Raw genomic sequence first — 20,830 nt, 5'->3', positions numbered from 1 at the left:
CTCCACATCTGTCTGTAAAACACTAATGCATTTTCCTGACAGTAGTAGCTGCTTTCATTCCTCATTTATTTCTCCCTCAAGAAGGGCTAGGCTATAAAACTTTGTAAGTAGTTGAATTGCACACTTTCAGGATTTTATCTTTCAAGATTTCCTATTTGTGGTTATTTGTCTGGTTTCAATCAAGTGAAAAAAAATCCTAATTTATTAAAGCATGTCAAAACATGATTATAATGCTTATATAAACTCGCGTTTGTTCATTTGACTCTCACAAATTAATTTGAGCACATCGAGAATTAAGTGTTTGTCATAAGATAATTTCAACAGTAACAAAGTCCTGTTGCATACAGATAATATTACAGGACTGATCATGAGTTCCCTGGAGCTCACAATTTCAGTAAAACATCCTCACTTCACAAACAACCTGTAACCAGACTGTTCCTCACATCCCTCTTATTTGATTTCTTCAAGGAGAGCAGCTAAAACGCTCCTCTGAGTATCAGCAAGTCCCTTGTTCAAAGTAAATTAACAGTATCAGCTACTTTTGCATTCTCAAACATATTAGGCTTGTAATAGCAAGTAATGTGGATTATGAAGCATAAAGCACATCACCATATCTTGTCATCTTCAGAGTTCTAGGATAAGATGAAACTTTAAAACAACCAAAAACCCCACAGATTGGAGCCTACATTCCAGAGCTCACCAATTCCCTTCTTGCAGAACAGGCCACCTTCAGGTGACACAGCATTTGCAGGGCCTGTTTCACCAACTTGCTGCTTCGGTTTTACTGCGTTGTCACTGTGACATAGAACTAGAGGGATGGGTCAGATCCCAAATTCCAACCCTCACTCCTGTTGTGTTGCCCAAAAAGCCAGTGCTAGCATTTGAGGTGTAGACAAGCTGGAAGCTCGACAAATGCAAACTAGGACAGAGCAGTATTTGGGATTTAGATTCTCTTTTATCAAGTGCCCAGGGAAGGAGTGTGCGCCAGTCAAGAGAATGAAACACCTGCAACCCCTCACTAAGTATTAACCCCACAGCAGCCAGTCGCATGCGGAAAGGCAACGGCGAACTGAAATGAAGGTTCCCATAGTCCTGACTGCTGGGAATTTCCATGTGAAGGAGATAAAGAGGCCTCACTCTGCAGAAGACCACGCATCAGTGAAATTGCCAGCTCGCACATCACACTTGATTGTCTGCATCTAGCAATTTTGCAAGTTGCTGGTATCTGCACTTCCAATCCAGCTTTTCTGGTGGGCAGGAGAAGGGGAAAAGAAGGTGCTTTAGCTTCCAGCCATCAGTGATGGACAGTGCAGTACACACTCCTACATCATAAGAACTCATTTTGCATCTGCACAGCTGCTTCTCCCAGATACGAGGTCAGTGCTGAATGCTCTCTAGCATCCAACAGCCTGATAAATGAAAGGGATCTTGCAACTGGAAAAAAATAACACTGCAAAATGTCTAAAACCCTGCTTAAATTTTTATTTAGAATAAATTTTAATCCTGGAACTAGCCGCAGCGCTTACAGCCAAAATTGACTGTGCTGCCAATATAATATGAAAAGTACCCTGAGCACCAAGGGAACATCTGAAAGAAGTGAGAGAATGAGAGCTGCCCCACTTGACCACTGAGGAAGGAAAACCCCATCACTGAGCAGCTGGGGCATCCAGAGAACACCTAATCTGATGTGGTCAAACATCAAGTAGGGAGAGGATGTTCCCTCTAAAAATTCAAATCAAACATTAAATTAAAACCAGAGCTGGTTACAGAAGCTTAACTAAAGCTCCGTATTTGAGAGAAACTGGACATACTGCAAAATCAATTCGTTTTTCCAGGCTGTCTGGAATTAAAAATGGAGAAGATTTTTAACAAAATATCTTGCTATATATGTTTTTTGAACAAAATAACTTTACTTTGCAAATTGAAACAACTTTGACTTTACTCTAAACCAACTTTGACTTCACATTGACATTGTAATCAGCTTTTTATTTTAATTTCAGCTTTTGACTCTTCAAAATCAGCCACAACATGAAAATGGTAACTTCCATATGTTTTCCCATCACATCTCAGAAAACACTTAGGGCTGTGCAAGTTTGCAGTTCTTTCAGTTCTTGATGCTAGCAATACAGAATACCCTATATTACTACTGCAGTCAATTAAGATGATATTAGAAAGAAATCAAGAGTGTAAAATAAAAGACTAAAAGGTCTGAAAATCTTAGACTGGGTGCAGCTTTTGTATCCTAAAGCATATGCAAAAATGTGTCCAATACTTTAGCTATATTACCCTATACTATTTCTTACCTATGGATTCTCTATTTGATTTTGCAAACATAAACATTTAAAAAGAAAACAATGTCCTGAAATCTTTTAACATTGCTTATTAAAAAAACCCAAACTTCCATGTTAAATGAATCAGTAAGCTCAGAACTCTCAGTCTTTAGATGTAAAGCTCATATGATAACTTGTAGAAGTCAGTGATCAGTAGAGTTCTGTCACCAGAGAATGATAGTAGCAACTGAGTTTCTTTGGTCTTTAATAGTTTTTGTTGAGTCTGTGTTTACTGAGATTCTTCAGCAGCTTATAAACTTAAGCAGTTTTGTCAGATTTTCAAAGTGTTTCTTTTTATATCCAGCCCTTAAACTAGGGAGATCAAAGCCAAAGTCAAAGAAAATGACTTTTGGGTTAGTTTTCCCCACAATAGATAAATAACCCTATCTTTTCACTAGGCTGCTTCTCTGAAATAGCAAGACCATTTTGCCTGAAAAATTCTAACTGGAAAATATTAATTGAAGCAGCTAAAGTTTGATAAACCACTGAAAGGTAAACTTTATAATGGAACACAGTGGGCGAAACTTTGGAACTGATGAAATATCAATACAGTCCTGATGACATATAAACATGACTGAAGGTCAACGACTGGTTAAACTGGAGTGTTTCTGAGCCATTATTAAATTATTCAGAATTATTTTAGGAACGCTGCATAAAAAGTGCACTAGTGCAGTTTTAGCTTCATCTAAATGCGCATACTGAAATATAGAAAAGGAAATAGGGAAACAGTCCTTTATAATTGCCTTGAAAAGGGAAGAAAAGAATATCTTGTGTATTTCAACTTGCAATTAATCTAGCAGAGGAGAACAGTGCAAGATAGTTCTTGTTTTTACTGCTTATTTCCCCAAACCCTTTTCTGCAAGAGCAAGCGTGAAAGGAAAAGAAGAAGAATGGGATATTATTTCAGTAAAGAATGTAGTTATTTTAGTTTCAATTGCTTACACCAGTGAGAGGAGACTGGCAGGAGTAAATAATTAACAATGATCAACAGTCCTTTTCTTTTGCTGCAGGATAGCTGTTTCCTGATTTCTGTATATATCCGTTGCTGCATACATGTCTGTGGGGCTAAATGAATCCTTCCCTGGATATTACTAAGCCTTCAGAAACAGGTGAATCAACATGTAAATGAACAGTGGCCAGGCACACTCGAAGTAGGGAGCACTTGTTACACTGGAGACCTGGGAGCATTTTATACCTCTCCTCCTCTTTTCTTTTTCTTTTAAGTGTGGTGGTGAATTTAACACTGATGAAAAGTCAGCAGCACTGGCAAGTGCTCTGCAACTTTCTTGGTAGTGGTCAGGAGCATTGTATGCACAGCACAGCGCTTTCCTAGTACCTGCATAACACACCGCAGCGTGTTCCCTTCCTAATGTTCAGATCAGCCAGCTATTTTGCTATCAACTATTTACAACAAATGGTGCCAAGATATGTGGTTGCTATATAAACAAAGAAGAATTCTCACTGGAAACTAAAATAAGATCTGCCGACTCATTTTTCCCTTATGATCTGTAGGATTTATAGCTGCAACGCACTGTCAGCAGTAAGCAGAACATTGTCTCTCAACATCCTTTCCCATGAAGGTTTTACTCTTGCAGAATGAACATTACATAGTGCACAATCACAAGGTAAAAAAAGGGATGGCAAAAATTTTTACTTAAGACAAATCTACTGGAGTTAATTTCTAGGTAATGTTGTAAAGATCACAAGACAACTTTCCAGGCTCTGGTCAGAGAACCACTACAAAAACAGATGCATCAATTTGAAGATGTTACTATTCCATTAGCTGTTTGCCATCCCTTGTCTAATGGAGATCACTACCATTTAAATGGAGCTGGTGGAGAGCCCGTGTGAGCGCTCATCATCTGCTTCAGCACCAAATCAGCTCGTATAGTTTTGAAAAAGTCTGCATTGATGCATAAACTAAGATGGATTAGCTTCTGAGCTGAACCAGATGAGGAATGCTCACATGATCTGTTCTGTAGGTCATGACGTGGGAATGGTTAAGTCCAGCTAAGACTTCTTAACAAAATATTGTTAGCATTGTGTGAGATAAGAGTATTGTCACTGTATCACAAAAAAAGAAGAAAAGGAAAGGAAAAAAAATCTTTCGTAAGTTTAAGTTCAAATATAAACATAAAAGCAGGTAAATGGATTAAGCTATCTGAATGAATGACTAAAGAGAGAATTGCTTCCACTATTGATATGACAATACTACTTTTAAAAGACTTAATATGAAGAGCAGAGGCTTGCAAGGACTAGTATAATAATGCCCACATTTATCACATTAACTCTCGCTGAAGAGGAAAGAGCTTCACTTGCACATACACTTGTCCACAAATATAACTCCTATCATATTGGAAAGGAAAAGCTCATCCACAAATATAAGTCACCTGCTTTTGTAATAGAAAGGATTCAACAGTGGAGGGGAGAAAACTATTTGTGGCCAATGGAGCCACTAGGAGAAATGATGTGCAGGTGCAAACTCTGGCACTGGAAGTCACCATAGTGCTGGTTGCTGGAAGCTGAGCAGGTAAGCTAGAAGATACTTCCACTGTCTGTCTTGCTATTATGCTAGTCTTTTGACTTCTGCTGCTGGCCACCTTTGAAAGAGGCCACCCAGATAGGCTCCACAGATCTTAGGCAAGACACGGGACAACTATTCAAACTACCATAACTGCTCTGTCACAACTGCTCCAATGCTCAGTGCTGAACTTCAAGGCTTCTGGATAAGTATTTGTAAATCAGTTCTCTGTGCTGTGAAAACATCACTTGCATTGACCTGAACAGGTTGTTCTACCACCAGGTGCTCCAAAAGGACTTTTTGGATATGAGCAGGTAAGTTTCCTCCATATGTAGATAAAGACATGGAAGGGAAAAAAAAAAAGGCAAAGTATTGGGTCTGAACTCTGATTGCTTAAGTATGTAAAAAAACCAACTTGAATGTTGTGAACTAAGCCTGTATAAATTCTGGAACTACTGTCAAACTAATTACTCTTCTTCTAACAAAAGCAGACATAAAAAAGCAAGAATCAAAGGACATTACACTTTACTATATGTCAAGAATAGGGAAAAGGAAGAAAACTGTAAACAAAACAACCAATCTGCTACTGACAAATAACAATTCCAGAAGTCAGAAATGACGGACTGTTGAAAACTTGTGCTATTAGACTGAATATGCTTCAGAAAAAAATATCCCCACAGCATATGCCCAAAGGAATACAATAAATTGAAACTCTGTTTAAAAACAACAAATCAACAGAAATCAAAGGTCAGGACCAGCAAAGACCAGCACGAACTGCATCTCCACTCCACATGTATCACACCTAGTCATAACACAGTCAACTAAAGACAAGATTAGATAAGGAAGCAACTCTATTTAAACAGGAAAAAAAACCACTTATCAGCTTTAAGATTTTACATATTTTATCCAGCAATAAAATGTGTTCTTTAAATAAGGAACAGAACCCTGGGAATAGATAGTCGTTTCCTGGCCATATGTGGTTTGTCTTCAGTGTTGCAGTATTATGAAAAAAAAAAGAAAAACAAAGGGTGCTGCAAAGCCAGTAAATAAATAGCCAATATAAGTTTGATGAAAGATTGGCTCGGAAGACTGCTTTTGGCCTGAATAGAAAGATATGCTTTCATCCTGTGTTGACTATACTCATACGTTTACCTAACATAATTGGATGTAGTTAATATTGCAGGAGCCTTCAAGCAGCGCACATCTCCCTCATTAGTGGGTTTAAAGCCTTAATGATATCTCCTGTGCTGCAGAAAAGCCCAGTGTAGGCTTTAAAAATGATTGGCAAGTTTCAACAGGAGAAAAACTGGGGGAAGGGAACAACAAAACCTAATAAAACTCTGATCTTGTTTTCTTCAGTTATTTAGAAAAGGGAATTTTGCAGAATGAGAGAAGAAAAGAAAAGAGAAAAAGAAAGGTGAGGAGAAATGAACCAAAAAAGATCATTTCAAAAGGTGATCTTATAGTAACTCAAAGAAGCATGTGAAAGAAACAGGGAGTAGGCAGAAACACAGAATGTCCCATCACATACCTGCAACTCACTAAGCCACATACTTAGACCTACACAAACTCCTTCTGACATAAACAAGAGCATATGCACAGGGTACTGTCAAATCAGCATCTTCTTACACCTGCAGCAAACCCACCTTTTTGTAGTTCCATTACTGCAGCCTTGTCCCCGCTTTAAGTCTCAATAGAGTTGGCAGGGAAGTTGCAGCTAAGAAATAGAATGTCACAATATACCATTAACTACGTATATGCAAAGGGTTTGGGGTTTTGTTATTTGTTTGTTTTGTTGTTTGTTGTTGACTAATTTTACTATTTTCCAGGAACAGAAATTTCACAGGCTGGATTAGTTTCAAAAGAAGCGTAATTATGTACAGCTGTATTCAGTATTCCTTAACTGCCTTGAACAATCAGTGAAAGGGAGATTTGCACACATTATCAGGCACTATCATTAGTGCTGTAAAGTATGCAATCCATCTGGTGTTCTGTTGTCTACCTAGGAGCAGGTATTGAACCAATGATGGCTCCAGTATAATAGCATAAATAACAAACATTAAAACCAAACAAAACAACACAGCAACACTAGTTATTTCTCAATACCAGATTGTCCTTGTGTTTGTGTTCCCCATGGTTTTGCAAACCATTTTTATAAATATAGGTATGGAGAGTGGAGAATTAAAAATGTAAATTTCATCACCATGCAGTCTTCACAGGGGAAGAGGTAGCAGGATACCATGGTGATGGCAGCACTGCAGCCCATTAATAAACCAGAGAAAGACTCAGGGATAGATTCAAATACTTTGGTCCATGCTGAAAAATAATACACTTCTTAATAAACCTTGTAAAAGATAGGATGACTGTGCATCTAAGCATCAGCTATGATCTCAAACTACTGATTCATCATGTCATGCTGAGGCGGGGTAAGGAAGCTAGATTTTAAGCCTTCCAGCCTCCTTACAGTCAATTGCGCTGCTTTTATGTTGCCAAGGTTCATGACCCATAGCATCTAAAAACAGACAACCCATGTCTAGAAATGAGAGAAAGTGGAAAGTGTGCATTCTTGTATTTCATCTGTGTGTAACCTATCTGTTTCCACCATTAATGCCAGCCCTTCATACAGGAGGAATCAGCTGGTTTTATTTGCTATCTTACCTATGACAAATACTAGTGTTTGCTTACTCAATTAGAGATTTATAAATCTTAAGCAAACAAATTCACATGGCCTACCTGGACAATAATATATTAGCCAGTGAAAATAGCAGTCTCACAGGAAGCGTGGCTTTCTCCAGGTGGTCTGACCACCACTGCGGGGGAGATGCTGACAGCTCACAGGAGAGCTTCCTCCAGCCATGACAACACAGCAAACCTTTCTCAAACAACAAACCATCTAAGTAACCTCTCAAAGAAAATAAAACGTTTGTTACAGGTTCTCCTTTTCAACAGAGTGTCTTTCCAAGTCACTCAACCAGGCCATCCTTAAACTACCTGGACTTAACCACAGCTAGTGTTTTTAGATTGCTTGCTTGTAAGCCATTCTGTGGCACTCCAAACTGCTGTTATTGATACCTTCCTAAACTTCCAGAAACTCTTCTTTATAAAACACTTAAATGTGTGAGAAGAGACCATGGGAGGCACGGAAAACTAAAGTCTCCTACTTAAGGGAATGTCTCCATTGTGGACAGACTATTAATAAATATGCTTAGGTAAATACACGCTCACAGCCCACTGAATTCAATAAGACATAAGAATGTGCATGGAAGTAAGTAAATGCTTATGTCTTTTTATGAATTGTAGTCAGCAGAGGCCCACGCCAGGTGTTCAAGGTAGGTAAAAACGTGCTTTCCCAGCTTGCAGGACAGAGATTCTACTTGGTTTCCTGTTCTGAATTACAATTACAAATAAAAATGTCAAACTTAAGATAATCCTCAAAATACATTCAATTGAACCTATCAATCTTTACTGCTTTAGTTTTCTCTTAAGTACTTCAAAATAGAAAGGTACTTTTGCCTATACATTTCTGAAATTTCTTTTAAGAACAAACCCCCCCTCACCCCCACAACTATTTAAATCAGCATACAAACCAAATCCCAATCCTTCTTCAGTTCTGAAGCACTAGCATTCACTAACAATAACGTTCTGCTGGAAATTCCCAACATACTCTTTTACATTTGTTAAGGTGACAAAGCACTTCCTAAATTATTTGCCCTTGTGAACACAGGAATCCTGTAGCAAAGCCAAAATCTGAGCTCAGAGCTCCTAAATACCAACCTAGAGCCCTAATCACAAAACCAGATTTCATCTCACTGGGATTCAGAGGATCGGGTGGTTCCCAGAACACATTCTGCTAATATGTCAAGTGTTTCCTTTAGGCTAACTGAAGCCAAAGTCTGATTAATTTTACAGTCAATAACAGTGATCATTTGACAGCGCTAGTTTTGGGTGATTAGCTGCAGCAAATGGGGAATAAGGGGCAATTTGTTGTGCATGCATAAAAAGACATACACAGTTTGAAATAAATGACCCTCTCAATATTTATTATTTTCCTTTTAAAGTGTCTACTGCAAGCATACACATTGCTACTTTAAAACATTTAAACAAAACCAGATTTAATTGCTCAGAAAAATTATCCAGCAAGCTCTGAAAGCAAAAAGAGGAATGAAAAAAGTAATCCAGAATTAAAAGCTATTTTGCCAGGTAAAGAACAAGGCAAAATAATTACACACACATTGACCAAGCAAGAAAGGTATCCTGGTTTGTCTAGAAGACTGCTATGGAGGCACACTGCAGAAACTAAACAGGTATGTTATTATTGTTGAGCCTAGGAACTCCTGCTCTGTCACAGCCCAGTGAAAACCATCAGGTCAAAACAAGAATAAGAGCCCTTGCTTGGCTCCCTGGCAGAAATTGGTACCAGAAATTCTCTCAGGCATCTGGGTTCACATGGCTGTACAACAGCACCCACAAACATGCAAATCACACAAGCAGCCAAACACATTCCCTACTAGCACAATTCCCTTTCTATAATTATGCTGTACCAGCCAAGATTTTGAACAAACTATGATCTAGCAGCTGTAGAAAACTGCTAGGCAAAAAGTTAATCTTAATAAATTCACTGCTTGGACACCTTTTCACTTATCCACATAAGGCATAGAATGATTTTTGGAATATTCTCAGCTCAGTGAGACTGAGCGTTATTGTAGATGTGGTAGGATCGACACTTAACTTGAATTTGTCCTACAAAGAGAGGGAGGGAGGAGAGAACATCACAACTCTGTATCACAAAGATCTGCATGTTCAAGGCACCACCTGCCACCAGGTGTGGTGGCTTTGCTGCATCAGGAACTGAAATGTCATCATGGCATGTACAAGGAGGAACATTTTGTGGCGTCTCCACAATAAGACATGGCACAATTGATATTGGCAAGACTCTAGTGAGGACTGGAAATTCAGCATCTCTTCCAATCACTAAGAGATCCAAAAATAAATATACATGCATCTGTATGCATCCATAAATACATATTAATATACATGCATGCACATATGTGGGTGTAGCGACTAATCCTGAGACATAACGTGTCCAGAAACATTACACTGATCACCTTCCATGTGAACCCAACAAAAACCAAGACGAAACAAGATGAAGAAATAGGAAAATGAAGAAACATATCTAAAAAGACTGAGGCAGTGAACAAACTTAAAGTACACTCCTTCCCTTTGCTACTACAAAAAGGAGCTTGTTTTTAAAACTAAGTATCACAATCAAATTATTAGCACACACTGGAACATCACTTGTGTACTAAAACATCCCACTGAACAGTCATTTTAAAGGGTGGAAAAATTAAGATCTCATTATATATATTTATATGTTTCATATATATTTTTCTCATTTGTTTGAATCATTTTCCAAATATTGACTTACTAGCAGTCATTTTGTGTGTCTCTAGTGCTTCAAACCACATGCTTATACAAAGGTGAGCCTCCAACAAAGAACACTCATCATCCGTTTACAAACTGAGTTCGTCATACTTTGCAACAACAACTTGGAAATAAACTAAGAAATTCACATTAAAGAATGATGATGATGGCATTGACACAACAATTTTTTGTTTTTATTTTGATATTTATTTTGAAGAAAAGATATTTATTTTGAAGAAAAGATATTTATTTTGAAGAAAAGAAACATTTCTAAACCAAAGAACCCAGGGTATAGGGTCAAGGCAACGTGTATATGCATCTTTTGGCAACAGCACACAATTCTTCATTCCTTAACTATTTTTATATGATGTGTCTCCAAATGAATGTCAGTGGGTTGATTTTTCAAAACAAACCCCATAGTTGTGACAGAGGGACTGAAGAAACAGCCCATGGATTTAGGTAGACAACCGAATTAGCACTGCTTACTGAATGACAAGCGCATCAGCAGGGCTGCCGCATACAGACAATGCCAGTACTCTAAAAACCAAGGCAGGATTAATCAAGTAACATCTTGCACAAGACACACAAGTGACCTTTTGCTTGCAAAAACGGACATGAACGCATACGCACACATAGAGTCAGTTCCTGAGACACCACACTGAGCTGCTTGAAGCCAGTTGTGCATCCCAGCCCCATTCTGGAAACACGTAATCACTATCAGTAGGTGTGAAGTTGCCTGAACTTAATGGAAGTAGGCTGATTTATGCTGCCTGAGGGCCTGACCCAAAATTCAGAGAATTACAGGGTAGTTGAGGTTGGAAGGGACCTCTGGAGCACATCTTACATCAAATTTGGATAGACCTTTTGACAGAGCAAGATGCATAGCCACTTTTCTTGCTAGTACTGTGTACCCTAATAAGAGACCAGAGAAAACTGCCGATGCCAGCCACCCTGTATCACAGATAGACAAAATGTGTAACATATGCTGCTTCCTATTTGGTGGCTGTATTTTATCCATTTAATGCCAAAGGTAGGCCTGAAGCTTTACAGATTTAACAAAATAAAGACAAAGTGAAAAATTTAGTATTACAGGCAAATTCTACACGACAAAAGAATAGTCATGTCCCACACAGATGAAATAGGAAAGGGAGAGAAAAGACAAGCAAAAGAAAAGAAGCTTAGGCAATTCACTTTGCCTTCAGGGCAGAAGGAATTTGCACTGTCATGTTATATCAACTTCCTCACTACCTGTTTTGTTCTTACTTTTACTACTTCATTATTATTTGTTGTTAACCCATTGTTACTTTTTCCCCTATAATAGCAAGGGTCCTGGTGGGAAAACAGTGATGTCTTCTTACAGCTATTAGAATTGGTGTATATTTTTGTATTTTAAAAAAGTCACCCTCCTCCATTCTGTTGGTGTCCAAATTTAAGGATCTGGTCTGGAATAACTATGAGTTTCCACTTGTGACAGCCACACAAATCCTGACAGAACACTGACTCCAGCAACCTGATAAACTTTGGCTAGCCAGCACTTAACTTTGTCTTAGGGCTCACTGATCCACATCTTTAACAAATAGTTCAGCCTACAACTTCCAAGTCATTTAAATTACATACCACATTGTAGTCTATCCACATCGCTCCATCTTGACACTCTGCTCTTAGTTTTTTAAAAGTAAACTTTAATGATTCTCAAGTACTAATTCAAAAACAAATTTTCAATGTTGAAATGAAAAACAATCTGAAAACAAATTATGTATCATTATTGTGCCTGGCAGGATGCAACAAACATTATAAATCTATCTCACTCACAACAAAGTCATGTAGCTAAGAAAGGTCTTAGTACTCTTAAAAGAAAACTTCTATTCAAGAGACAACTTGCCATAGCTGCGAGAAAAAGGTATCATTTAATGCAGCACAGCCCTGCCTAGAATGCTGGCTGAGGTTTCTATGGTTAACCTAAATTAAAATCAACTCCATAGTTTTTGGCAGAAGGTCTTTAAGCTGATTTTCATCTTTTCTTCTTCAACTATAATTAAAAACACAGGGAAAAGGCTTCATACGGCTCAAGTATGAAGGTACATTACAGTAGACATTTTTGTTTTTAAATGGTACAATGCTCACCTTAATCAAGCCAAAATTAAGTGGGGAAGTAGAACATCATTATTGCCTGTGATTATACAGTTAACAACAAAAGCACTCCATGCTTAGAGGGGAATAACACTCTGTGTGGTAGACTTGTTTGCTTGCTCTAAAAGGAAGTGAATCTGAATGCAGATTTGATCTGCAGTCATCATACACTTCTGTCACAAGAATTACTGATTAGTAACTCGGAAACAACAGAAGATGGCAAGGGAACCTAAAAGCCTTTTTGCTGCGATTTTTGAAAGATATATATAGTAAAGGTGTGAAATGTATAACATCAAAGACAAGTATAATTGCATAAAGTGAAGAGGGGTTTTGCTTCTGAACACATGCAACATCTACTTTGTCCCTGAGATGAGTGAGCAGGTAGGTTCAATGTGTGAGAAGTGTATAAGTGGTTCAGGACACAAGATGCTTCCAAAAGAGTCCTCTCAGCAAATTAAAACCACCCTGATTCCATAAAGGTCTTCTGATGACTTCCCAATAAGAAGCTAGCAAGTGCACAATCCCAGATTAAGGTTATTCCTCTCATATGCATTCAAATACAGGACGTCGTACCATAGACAGTTTTTATAAAAGCCTGGAGTTCACTGAATCATGATCTTATCCGCCTCCATCTATTAAGTACATCCTCTGTATGCAACCCTTCGCAAGTTCAATTTCCCTTTGTTTCTCACTCTAATATATATATTTTAAGATTAATTGAAAGAGCAGTAAAATAAACATGGAATATAATCTTTTTCTGCACTTGGCTTTTAGAATTAGTCCTGCATATCCTGCAACTTACTGGTGCTTTGTCAACATATGAGTGGTAACACTGCTACAGAGTGCGGTGAATAATTTCTCTTCGTGGAATTCTGAGTTAGATAACTCACATGTCACCTCTGGTAGATGAAGTAAAAATTTTGACTTTGGAAATGCACTGGCAAGCAGGAGGACGGTGAATTTTCCCCAGGCCTGTTCAAACAGTCTCACTCCCTTATCCATCAGTCTCACCCTTAAAAATTTACACTCTTAAGTTAAAGAAATGCTTTGGGTTGAAACAAGAAGTGTATGCCATGTCTGGACTGAAAGATATTAGCCTAGTTTTGTGAACAGCATTAACTTCACAACCAATTCTATAACTACTCATCGGTAGACTTTTGGGGGAAGGAATGGGTAAAATAAGTTTGGAGGATCTATTTTGCATTTTGAATTCTCCACTAGCGAATATAAACCCTCACTTAAAGCAGAGAAGCTTGCTCTGAGTAATTTTAAGATACATAAACAGAAGCAACACTATTAAAAGTTTTAAAATGACATTTATTCAGTCAATATGAGAAGAAATAGTTCTGTAACTTCAAAAGCGCTTTTCTCACTCTCACTTCTCAACTATTATTCACATACAACAAAAATCACATCTGAATAAATTTCACTGGCCTTTACTACATACCATCAAGCAGTTTTTATATTCATATACAAACCTTTGTGTATAGCATAGCTGAAAATTTAATCAAGAGAGTTGATTGTGAGTTAAAGAGGAGAGGTAGCTTTCAGTGTGAGAATTCAAGAGGGGAAAAAGATCTCCAAGTTATACGTTGAAGGACCCAGAAACAGAAGGCTGCTTCTCTTCTGTAAGAGAAAAGCAACGGACGGAAGAGAGGGAACAAAGTGGAAAGTAAGAAATAACAATGCTCAAAGATTTCAGCTGTGTGCGAAGACCATTGAATAAGCACATAAAAGCATGTAAGATGAAGCAAGTTCATTTAAATTAGACTCATGGGCATTAAGCAAGCCAGAAATAGCATTAGTGCACGGGGCGGGGAAGTTGTTAATTTTGTTTAAGACAGGTAGGAGTTAAATTTTCTCACATCCACAGGCATTCTGGTTAGTGGCGGGGATGTCACTCAGTCTGTGCCTCAGTTCCTCAACCATAAAGCAGGATGTTGTGTGGAAAAGCCACAACTGGTTCAAGGGACAGTCAAGTGGCAAGATATGAACCTACACTGACAGCTATACCTACAGATGCCTTATGAAGAAAAAACGAGAGAGAGAGAGGCTGTCTATTGTGACCTGACCTACTAGAATTTCAGAGGAACACAAATGTTACAGAGCATGACAGATGGGCGTACAACCACAAGAAACAGAGATAAACCTCTAACCATAAAAGCCTAGAGAAAGAAAAATTTTGCCAAATAAGAAGGGCAACAAGCCAGCACTTAGAAAAGAGCTTTTTAATATATATGTCTATGTATATAAGTAAAATAGGTAACCAACAGTGCATATATAAGTCCTTGCTAACCTCAAATTCATTCTGTACTACTTGTTATTTTCAGAGTGGTAAGTATGACAAAGAAACACGCTAGCTGCAGGAGGCATATCCCTGGCCCAAGCAGCCTGCTCCTGCCTTAGAAAGTCTAAAACCACAAAACAGACCATGGGTGGCCAAAAGTAAATAATACTCTCCCCATGTTACAGATTGAGAACCAAGGAAGAGAGCTGGTAAGTGATTTTCCCAGGATTTCACAGGAGGTCAGTGGCAAAACTGGATATTGAAACCTGCTATCTTCAGTACCCATCTGGTGCCTCAGTCACAATGGCAACGCATTTCTTTTCATTCTCTTTCATCAGCAGAGTATCCTTGTAATAGGAGTTTTTGAATGTATATATTGAGTTTATATAGCTTTACATCTTATCGAATCCTGTACTTTTTCTCTCTCTGTTTCCAGCTCCCTTGCAGTCACTTTAGGTCTGTGCTCAAAATAGCAGGACTACCAACTCTATCCACAAACCCAACCTTCTTATTTACTTACAGTTCTATTGGTGAAGTTACTGAAGTCTGTCACTAAGATTTGTTTGATCATGTCTGGTGTGGAGACCACCACAAACATCTGGCGACCGATGTAGTACCTAGAAAGAAAGAAAGAAAGAAAGAGTAGATAATGACCACTAGGGAGCTGTCTCCTTCCCTAAAATACCTCTTTTAGTTTGAAAATATCTCTTTTGGTTTGAAAATACTTGCGATGAACAAATAACACAGAAAATATATTCCCTTGGGTAAATCAGTATCTTTCCCCACCACTCTCAACTATGAAATTAAGATGCATAGTCCTGGAATTTAAAGGAAACAGCTTATAACCTTCTACTGATTAATCAATACTCAGCCAACATCTTAACATAAAGGTTTACACATTCTCTGCTCGCTATGAATTTTATACAAATTTTAAACCAAACTACAGAGGGGTAAAACGTTACTAAGCAACAACCCAAACAATCATGGAAGACCTACAAAATTTATTACCCTGCAGTTAGCCACATGAAGTACCTTTCCATGACAAAGCCAACCTTTCCAAAAGTCCTTCCAGCGTGGCTGCAGCCAAGGCATGCTTCCACAACTTAATCTAGCACTGGAATGGAGTGCATCTCAACCCTCATTACCACGAACACAACCATCTAACAGATACCATCTGAGCCTTACATAACACCAGAGAAGGAAAAAAAAAAGGGGGTGGGGGTTAAAAAGAAAAGTCACCCAATATAAATAAATTAATAAAACATTAGAATAAGACTGAGTAATAAGGCTTGTGCACCCAGTTTAATCTGATCTTGTGAAGCTAGGGTATGTCCTTGGAGGACTTCACATAATTGTGGATGCTGCAAAGGTACTGGGACCCACCTCAACCCGCAACTCCCACAAGCACAGAGATCCCTTCTCCAGCAGGATTCCCTCCAAGGCCCACGGGAGCTCCGCACTTGGCCGCTCTGGAGGGGCAGGAAGGAGTACCACCAGCAAGCAGAGGCTGCCTGCAGTCCCTGCCTTTGCCCATTGGTGGACCAAAAAAACTATGCATGTAGTGCTGCCTTTTCTCTGCCGGGAGAAACAAACTGCAGTAGTGTGGTAATATTGATGCCTTATCATTTTGTTATAATATAGCTTAGTATCAATATATTGCTTATCACCTATCTACATTGCAGCAACAGAACAGACAAGCAAACCCTGGGCTGAATTAAATTTAGTAACTGGAGGTTCCCATGGCAATGAAGCTGCAGCAGCACTGATTTCACCAAGGGCAAACAAGTCAGACAAATAGCTTGATTCCAAAGCAGGATTTCACAGTCCACCTTGACCTCTGTACCACCAAAACTCATAACAAACAAATGGCAGAGAATAATAATAATTTTTTTTTTTTATCAGGAAGGAAGAGATCTTTTCTTCTTTGATGGGTTTTCAGAGGGAACTATTATTTCCCAAATCCAACCTGCAGGCTCCACTTGAACCTTAGATATGGGTTGTGTGTTCTATTTAAATAAACTTCCTTCATCTCATCCAGTTTGCTAAACCATGGCACAGTAGCTATCTGTTAATGGTCAAACTTTTCTTCAGAATCCTAATAGACGAATAAAAGTGAGCCAAGGCCTCATTTTAAAGAGTGTTTTGATACATCTTTGGCAAAAGACAATAATGTCCTATATGCACCTTCTATGAGTACTTTATACAATTTCTCTGGCATTATAGAGGCAAGCAAACTCCCAAGGTGAAGACCTGTGCTCCTACCCAGGATGATCACCCATGGATACTGACCTCTCATGCTCACACCTTGCTTTTCCTTTCTTAAGTCCCTTGTCTCATTTTACTGCTAGTGGCTGATGGTCCTCCAACACACAACTTTTCACAAGGTCCAAATCCATAATGCAAATCTGAGGGGCATATAATGATAGGACAGGAGGTAATCTTTTTTTAACTGCAAGAGGGTAGATTTGGATTAAACATAAAGAAGAATATCTACACTGCAAGGGTGGTGAGGCACTGGAACAGGTTGCCCAGCGTGTTCCATCCCTTGAAGAGTTCGAGGTCAGGCTGGATGGAGCTTTAAACAACCTGATCTAGTGGAAGGTGTCCCTGCCCATGGCAGGGGGTTTGAAACTGGATGATCTTTAAGTTCCTTTCCAACACAAACCATTCTATGTTTTTATGAACACCAAATGCCAAATCTGAATCAGAAACCAATTATTTACCCAGAAAATTTAACTTTGAGTACTAATAGGCACCACACAACATATAACACAAAGCACGTGTGTGGGTGTGTAAAAGACGCTTCTAGCTTACTTGAGACTTAGAAAGCTGCAAAGCTCCAGCTCCAGTGCAACAGATTAACAGGACAATACTCACAGTTGAAGCCTTTATGTCACAGTGCGCTTTGTGCTCAGAAGCATTCAGGGCTAAAATTTGGGACAGGAGCATCTCCTACTCAAGCTACTTTTATAAGAAAGTGACTCACAAACCAAGCTTATGCAAACAAATCTATTCATCATCCTCCAACTCAGACCAGTCAGTCGAACACCCAGTTCTGCTTCCACAGCTAAGCTCTTTCTTTTTTATTTACTCCTCTCTAACTTTCTATCTATAGGCACCTATTTTTCCTTTCCTTATCTATTTATAAATAAGAACAGAGAAGGAGAAAGAAGAGAAAGGGAAATATTTCCTAAAATAAATAAATTGAAAATACTGAAAAAAATATCTTAAATTGCTTCTTAAGCAACATCCTGCCTGCTTTTAAGGACTGACTGCTGTAAAGTACACACTGATTACCATCTTCTATCCCAAACAGTAAAAGCTCTCTCCTTGGCTTTGTTTCTCCTCTCCTACTTTCTGTATATAATTTTTCTAACATTTTCTAGGACACGAGAAGAAGGCAATGTGTATGGACATGCTTTGGAAGTCAAAATCCACAGGCTAGGAGCATGATTTCCATGATCTGCTCCTGAAGCTAAGGAAAAATGACAAGAACAGCTAAGTATGAAACAAGATCAACTGAGGCATTTCTTTTAGCAAACACAGGTATAGAACCCACAAAGCAGTGAGAAATAGGCTTAACAAAGTTTTAACATATTTAAAATCCTTTGCAAGGTCAAGACCTTGGTCACGAACCAAGAGAATATCTCCCAACTAGAATGTGGTTTTTTTCTTACTTGTTCAGAAATGGCAAGTAAAAGATAAAATCCTCCTGAACAATAACCTATTCTTCCCAAGTAAATAACATATTCACCCCTGCCATGTAAATTCATTTTGATTCTGTATTACTACATGACGATATCACCAGCCTCACATAGACTTAGATTTATTATTGAACAAAACCTGATATTCTTGTCAGATTTTAATAAATAAGAGTTTGAGAAAAACAAAAGCCTCACGGCAAGTGCATTACAAATGGATTAATGAATAATTTAGGACAGTACTTTTTATTAACTTTCTCTAGGTTAATCTTTTCACAGGGCTTGTCCACACACAGAAGTCCTACCTTTAACTACAGTGATACAGTACCATTACGCTTGACCTAGCCCTTTTCATATTTTCACGTAGGGCATTCAGGATGTAATACAAATACTAGCAACTATCTAGCTCACTCCTGCATAGAAACAAGAATGTGTAAAGGTAGAACAGCATCCTCAGAGTGATGCAACTGCGTCTACATGAGAATCCGTTGTAACACTGCCATGCCAGTAAAAATAAAGTTCACAATCCTTGCATGAGCATCATTTTCAAGTGTATATGGGATTTCTCTTATTTAAGTTATGCCATTACAGCAATTTCTACTACATTTCAGTTTAAGCTGCAGCCCTCTAAAATAGAGAAAAAAAATCCACATTTTTAGACCAGCAGCTCTAGCTCTGTTGGAATGTGAGCCAGGAAAGACCCGGTACCAGTACATCAACAGCATGGCGACAACTTTAGTTTCCTGCAGCTAATGAAAGGATGGAAAACAAGCCATTGCCCCCTGGGCAGCCAGTGAAGAAGTGGGCAGCTTTGTTCTCCACCATCCCAGAGAGAACCAGGCGAAAAATTTTTCAGAAGCGTTCAATGCAGGACATGGATTTACAAGCGCTTCCACAGGTTATGGAAAAGTCAGGCTGCCCTCCAGTGTGTTTCCCAAAGGTCTCGCAGGTCAAGGGTGTGGTTATGTTATAGTATACTGAGCAAAATAAGTCAATCTGCATTCAGAGTGTTTTAATAGCTTAAGAGCTACAAACACCCAACACACTCAACTGCAGCAATTTGGTTCTTAAGAGCAGACAAGCACCACTCTTGGGGCAATTAATAAAAGAGACAGAGGTTTATGCCTCATGTTCAGGTTTCACCCAGGATGTTGTATTCCTCTTGGCAAATATTTAATCATTTAGTAAGTGTATCTTTTCTTTTATTGGCAACAATAAGCAGCAATCCAGCAATGATTTCTTCTGTTTTGCATGTTCCCCACCATCACTTTCTGCAGAGATGAGGCCCAGGTGCCCCAGCCCACATGGTGCCTGCTATAGCCATGGCCACAGAAGTTACCCCATGGAGGTAAGAGACACATGAGAGATCAGCTGCTGAGTCCAATCACAAGCTGTGGTAGGAGCAGGGAGAAGAGAGGCAGGCTGGACCACCCTGTCCCTCCTGCAACACCCAAGCACACAATCTCCATTTCCAACATTCTTCTGGGACTCCCTCCCCAGGAATTCAGATGTCTGTTCTCAGTTGATGTAGTGGATCAATCTGCTATTTTTAATTTGAATGACCAATTTAGCATTATCCTTTTTGTTCCCCCAAGATCATTTTGGTCACAGCGCAAGGTCACCTGCTGCTGACAGCATGCCCCAAGGTCCTGAACCACGGGTGTGCTCTCTGAACAAAGCTCAGCCTACGTTGCCTTTCTGCGCAAGAATAGATGAAGTGTGTATGTCATACATCATGGCAAAGGGCCATATGTTTTTGTATAACACCTGCGTAGGAAACACCTGCAACCCTTTCACCTTGTTTAGAGAGCTGCTGTCAATTCACAGAAGACTTTGATCTCCCTATCTATTATCAGTCCCAAGTATTACAAACACATCACATTAATCAAAAAACACATATAAGCTGTTAGGCAATAAACAAGGCTTTGTTTTCTATGCTGCAGTCTGGTAAAGTACACAAAGATCATCTGGAAAGCTAAATGAAAATAGAAAATTTTATTATCTCTATCTTCCTCAGGGAAGAACAAAGAACAAAGAACCGGGGCGGGGGCAGGGACGGGGGAAAACAAGGGGAAAAATGAGAGACATGGAGATAAAGGGGAAAAGGGTAATTTTCTTAGGATATGTTTCCTTAAAAACGAGTTCCTCGGTCACTATGCCCCTTCTCTTCTCTGCAGGCAGAGAAACACAATAAACAAATAGCACACTGCTTGCCTAAACCAGGACTCAAGCCTGGCATTACTTGCTTAATTATTTCAGAGGTCAGCAAATTGATTCGTCATGACACCGTTCCCTTGCAGCTCTTGCAGGCAATTCAGACTCTGTAGGACTACACAATACATAATGAACATCAGAAAAGCCTAAACACAATCTTCAAGGAAAGGGTTACTTTCAGCTCAGAGGAAAGGGAAGGAGGGGACAAAAAATTGTCAGGTACCTT

General features: G+C 38.9%; 1 protein-coding gene across 4 annotated transcripts in view; it reads right to left on the bottom strand.

Annotated features, from left to right (window-relative positions):
• Nucleotides 1–20,830, bottom strand: part of TBXAS1 (thromboxane A synthase 1) — a 243,323-nt gene that overhangs the window by 112,461 nt on the left and 110,032 nt on the right. For all 4 annotated transcript variants that reach the window (XM_069859253.1, XM_069859226.1, XM_069859244.1 and 1 more), the window contains one exon: nt 15,210–15,306. In XM_069859253.1, the coding sequence (XP_069715354.1) occupies nt 15,210–15,306 (97 nt within the window). The remainder of the gene's footprint in view (nt 1–15,209; nt 15,307–20,830) is intronic.

This window comes from Phaenicophaeus curvirostris, chromosome 1 (genome assembly GCF_032191515.1).
Source record: "Phaenicophaeus curvirostris isolate KB17595 chromosome 1, BPBGC_Pcur_1.0, whole genome shotgun sequence".
NCBI lineage: Eukaryota > Metazoa > Chordata > Aves > Cuculiformes > Cuculidae > Phaenicophaeus > Phaenicophaeus curvirostris.
This window is presented reverse-complemented; position numbering and strand designations above follow the sequence as displayed.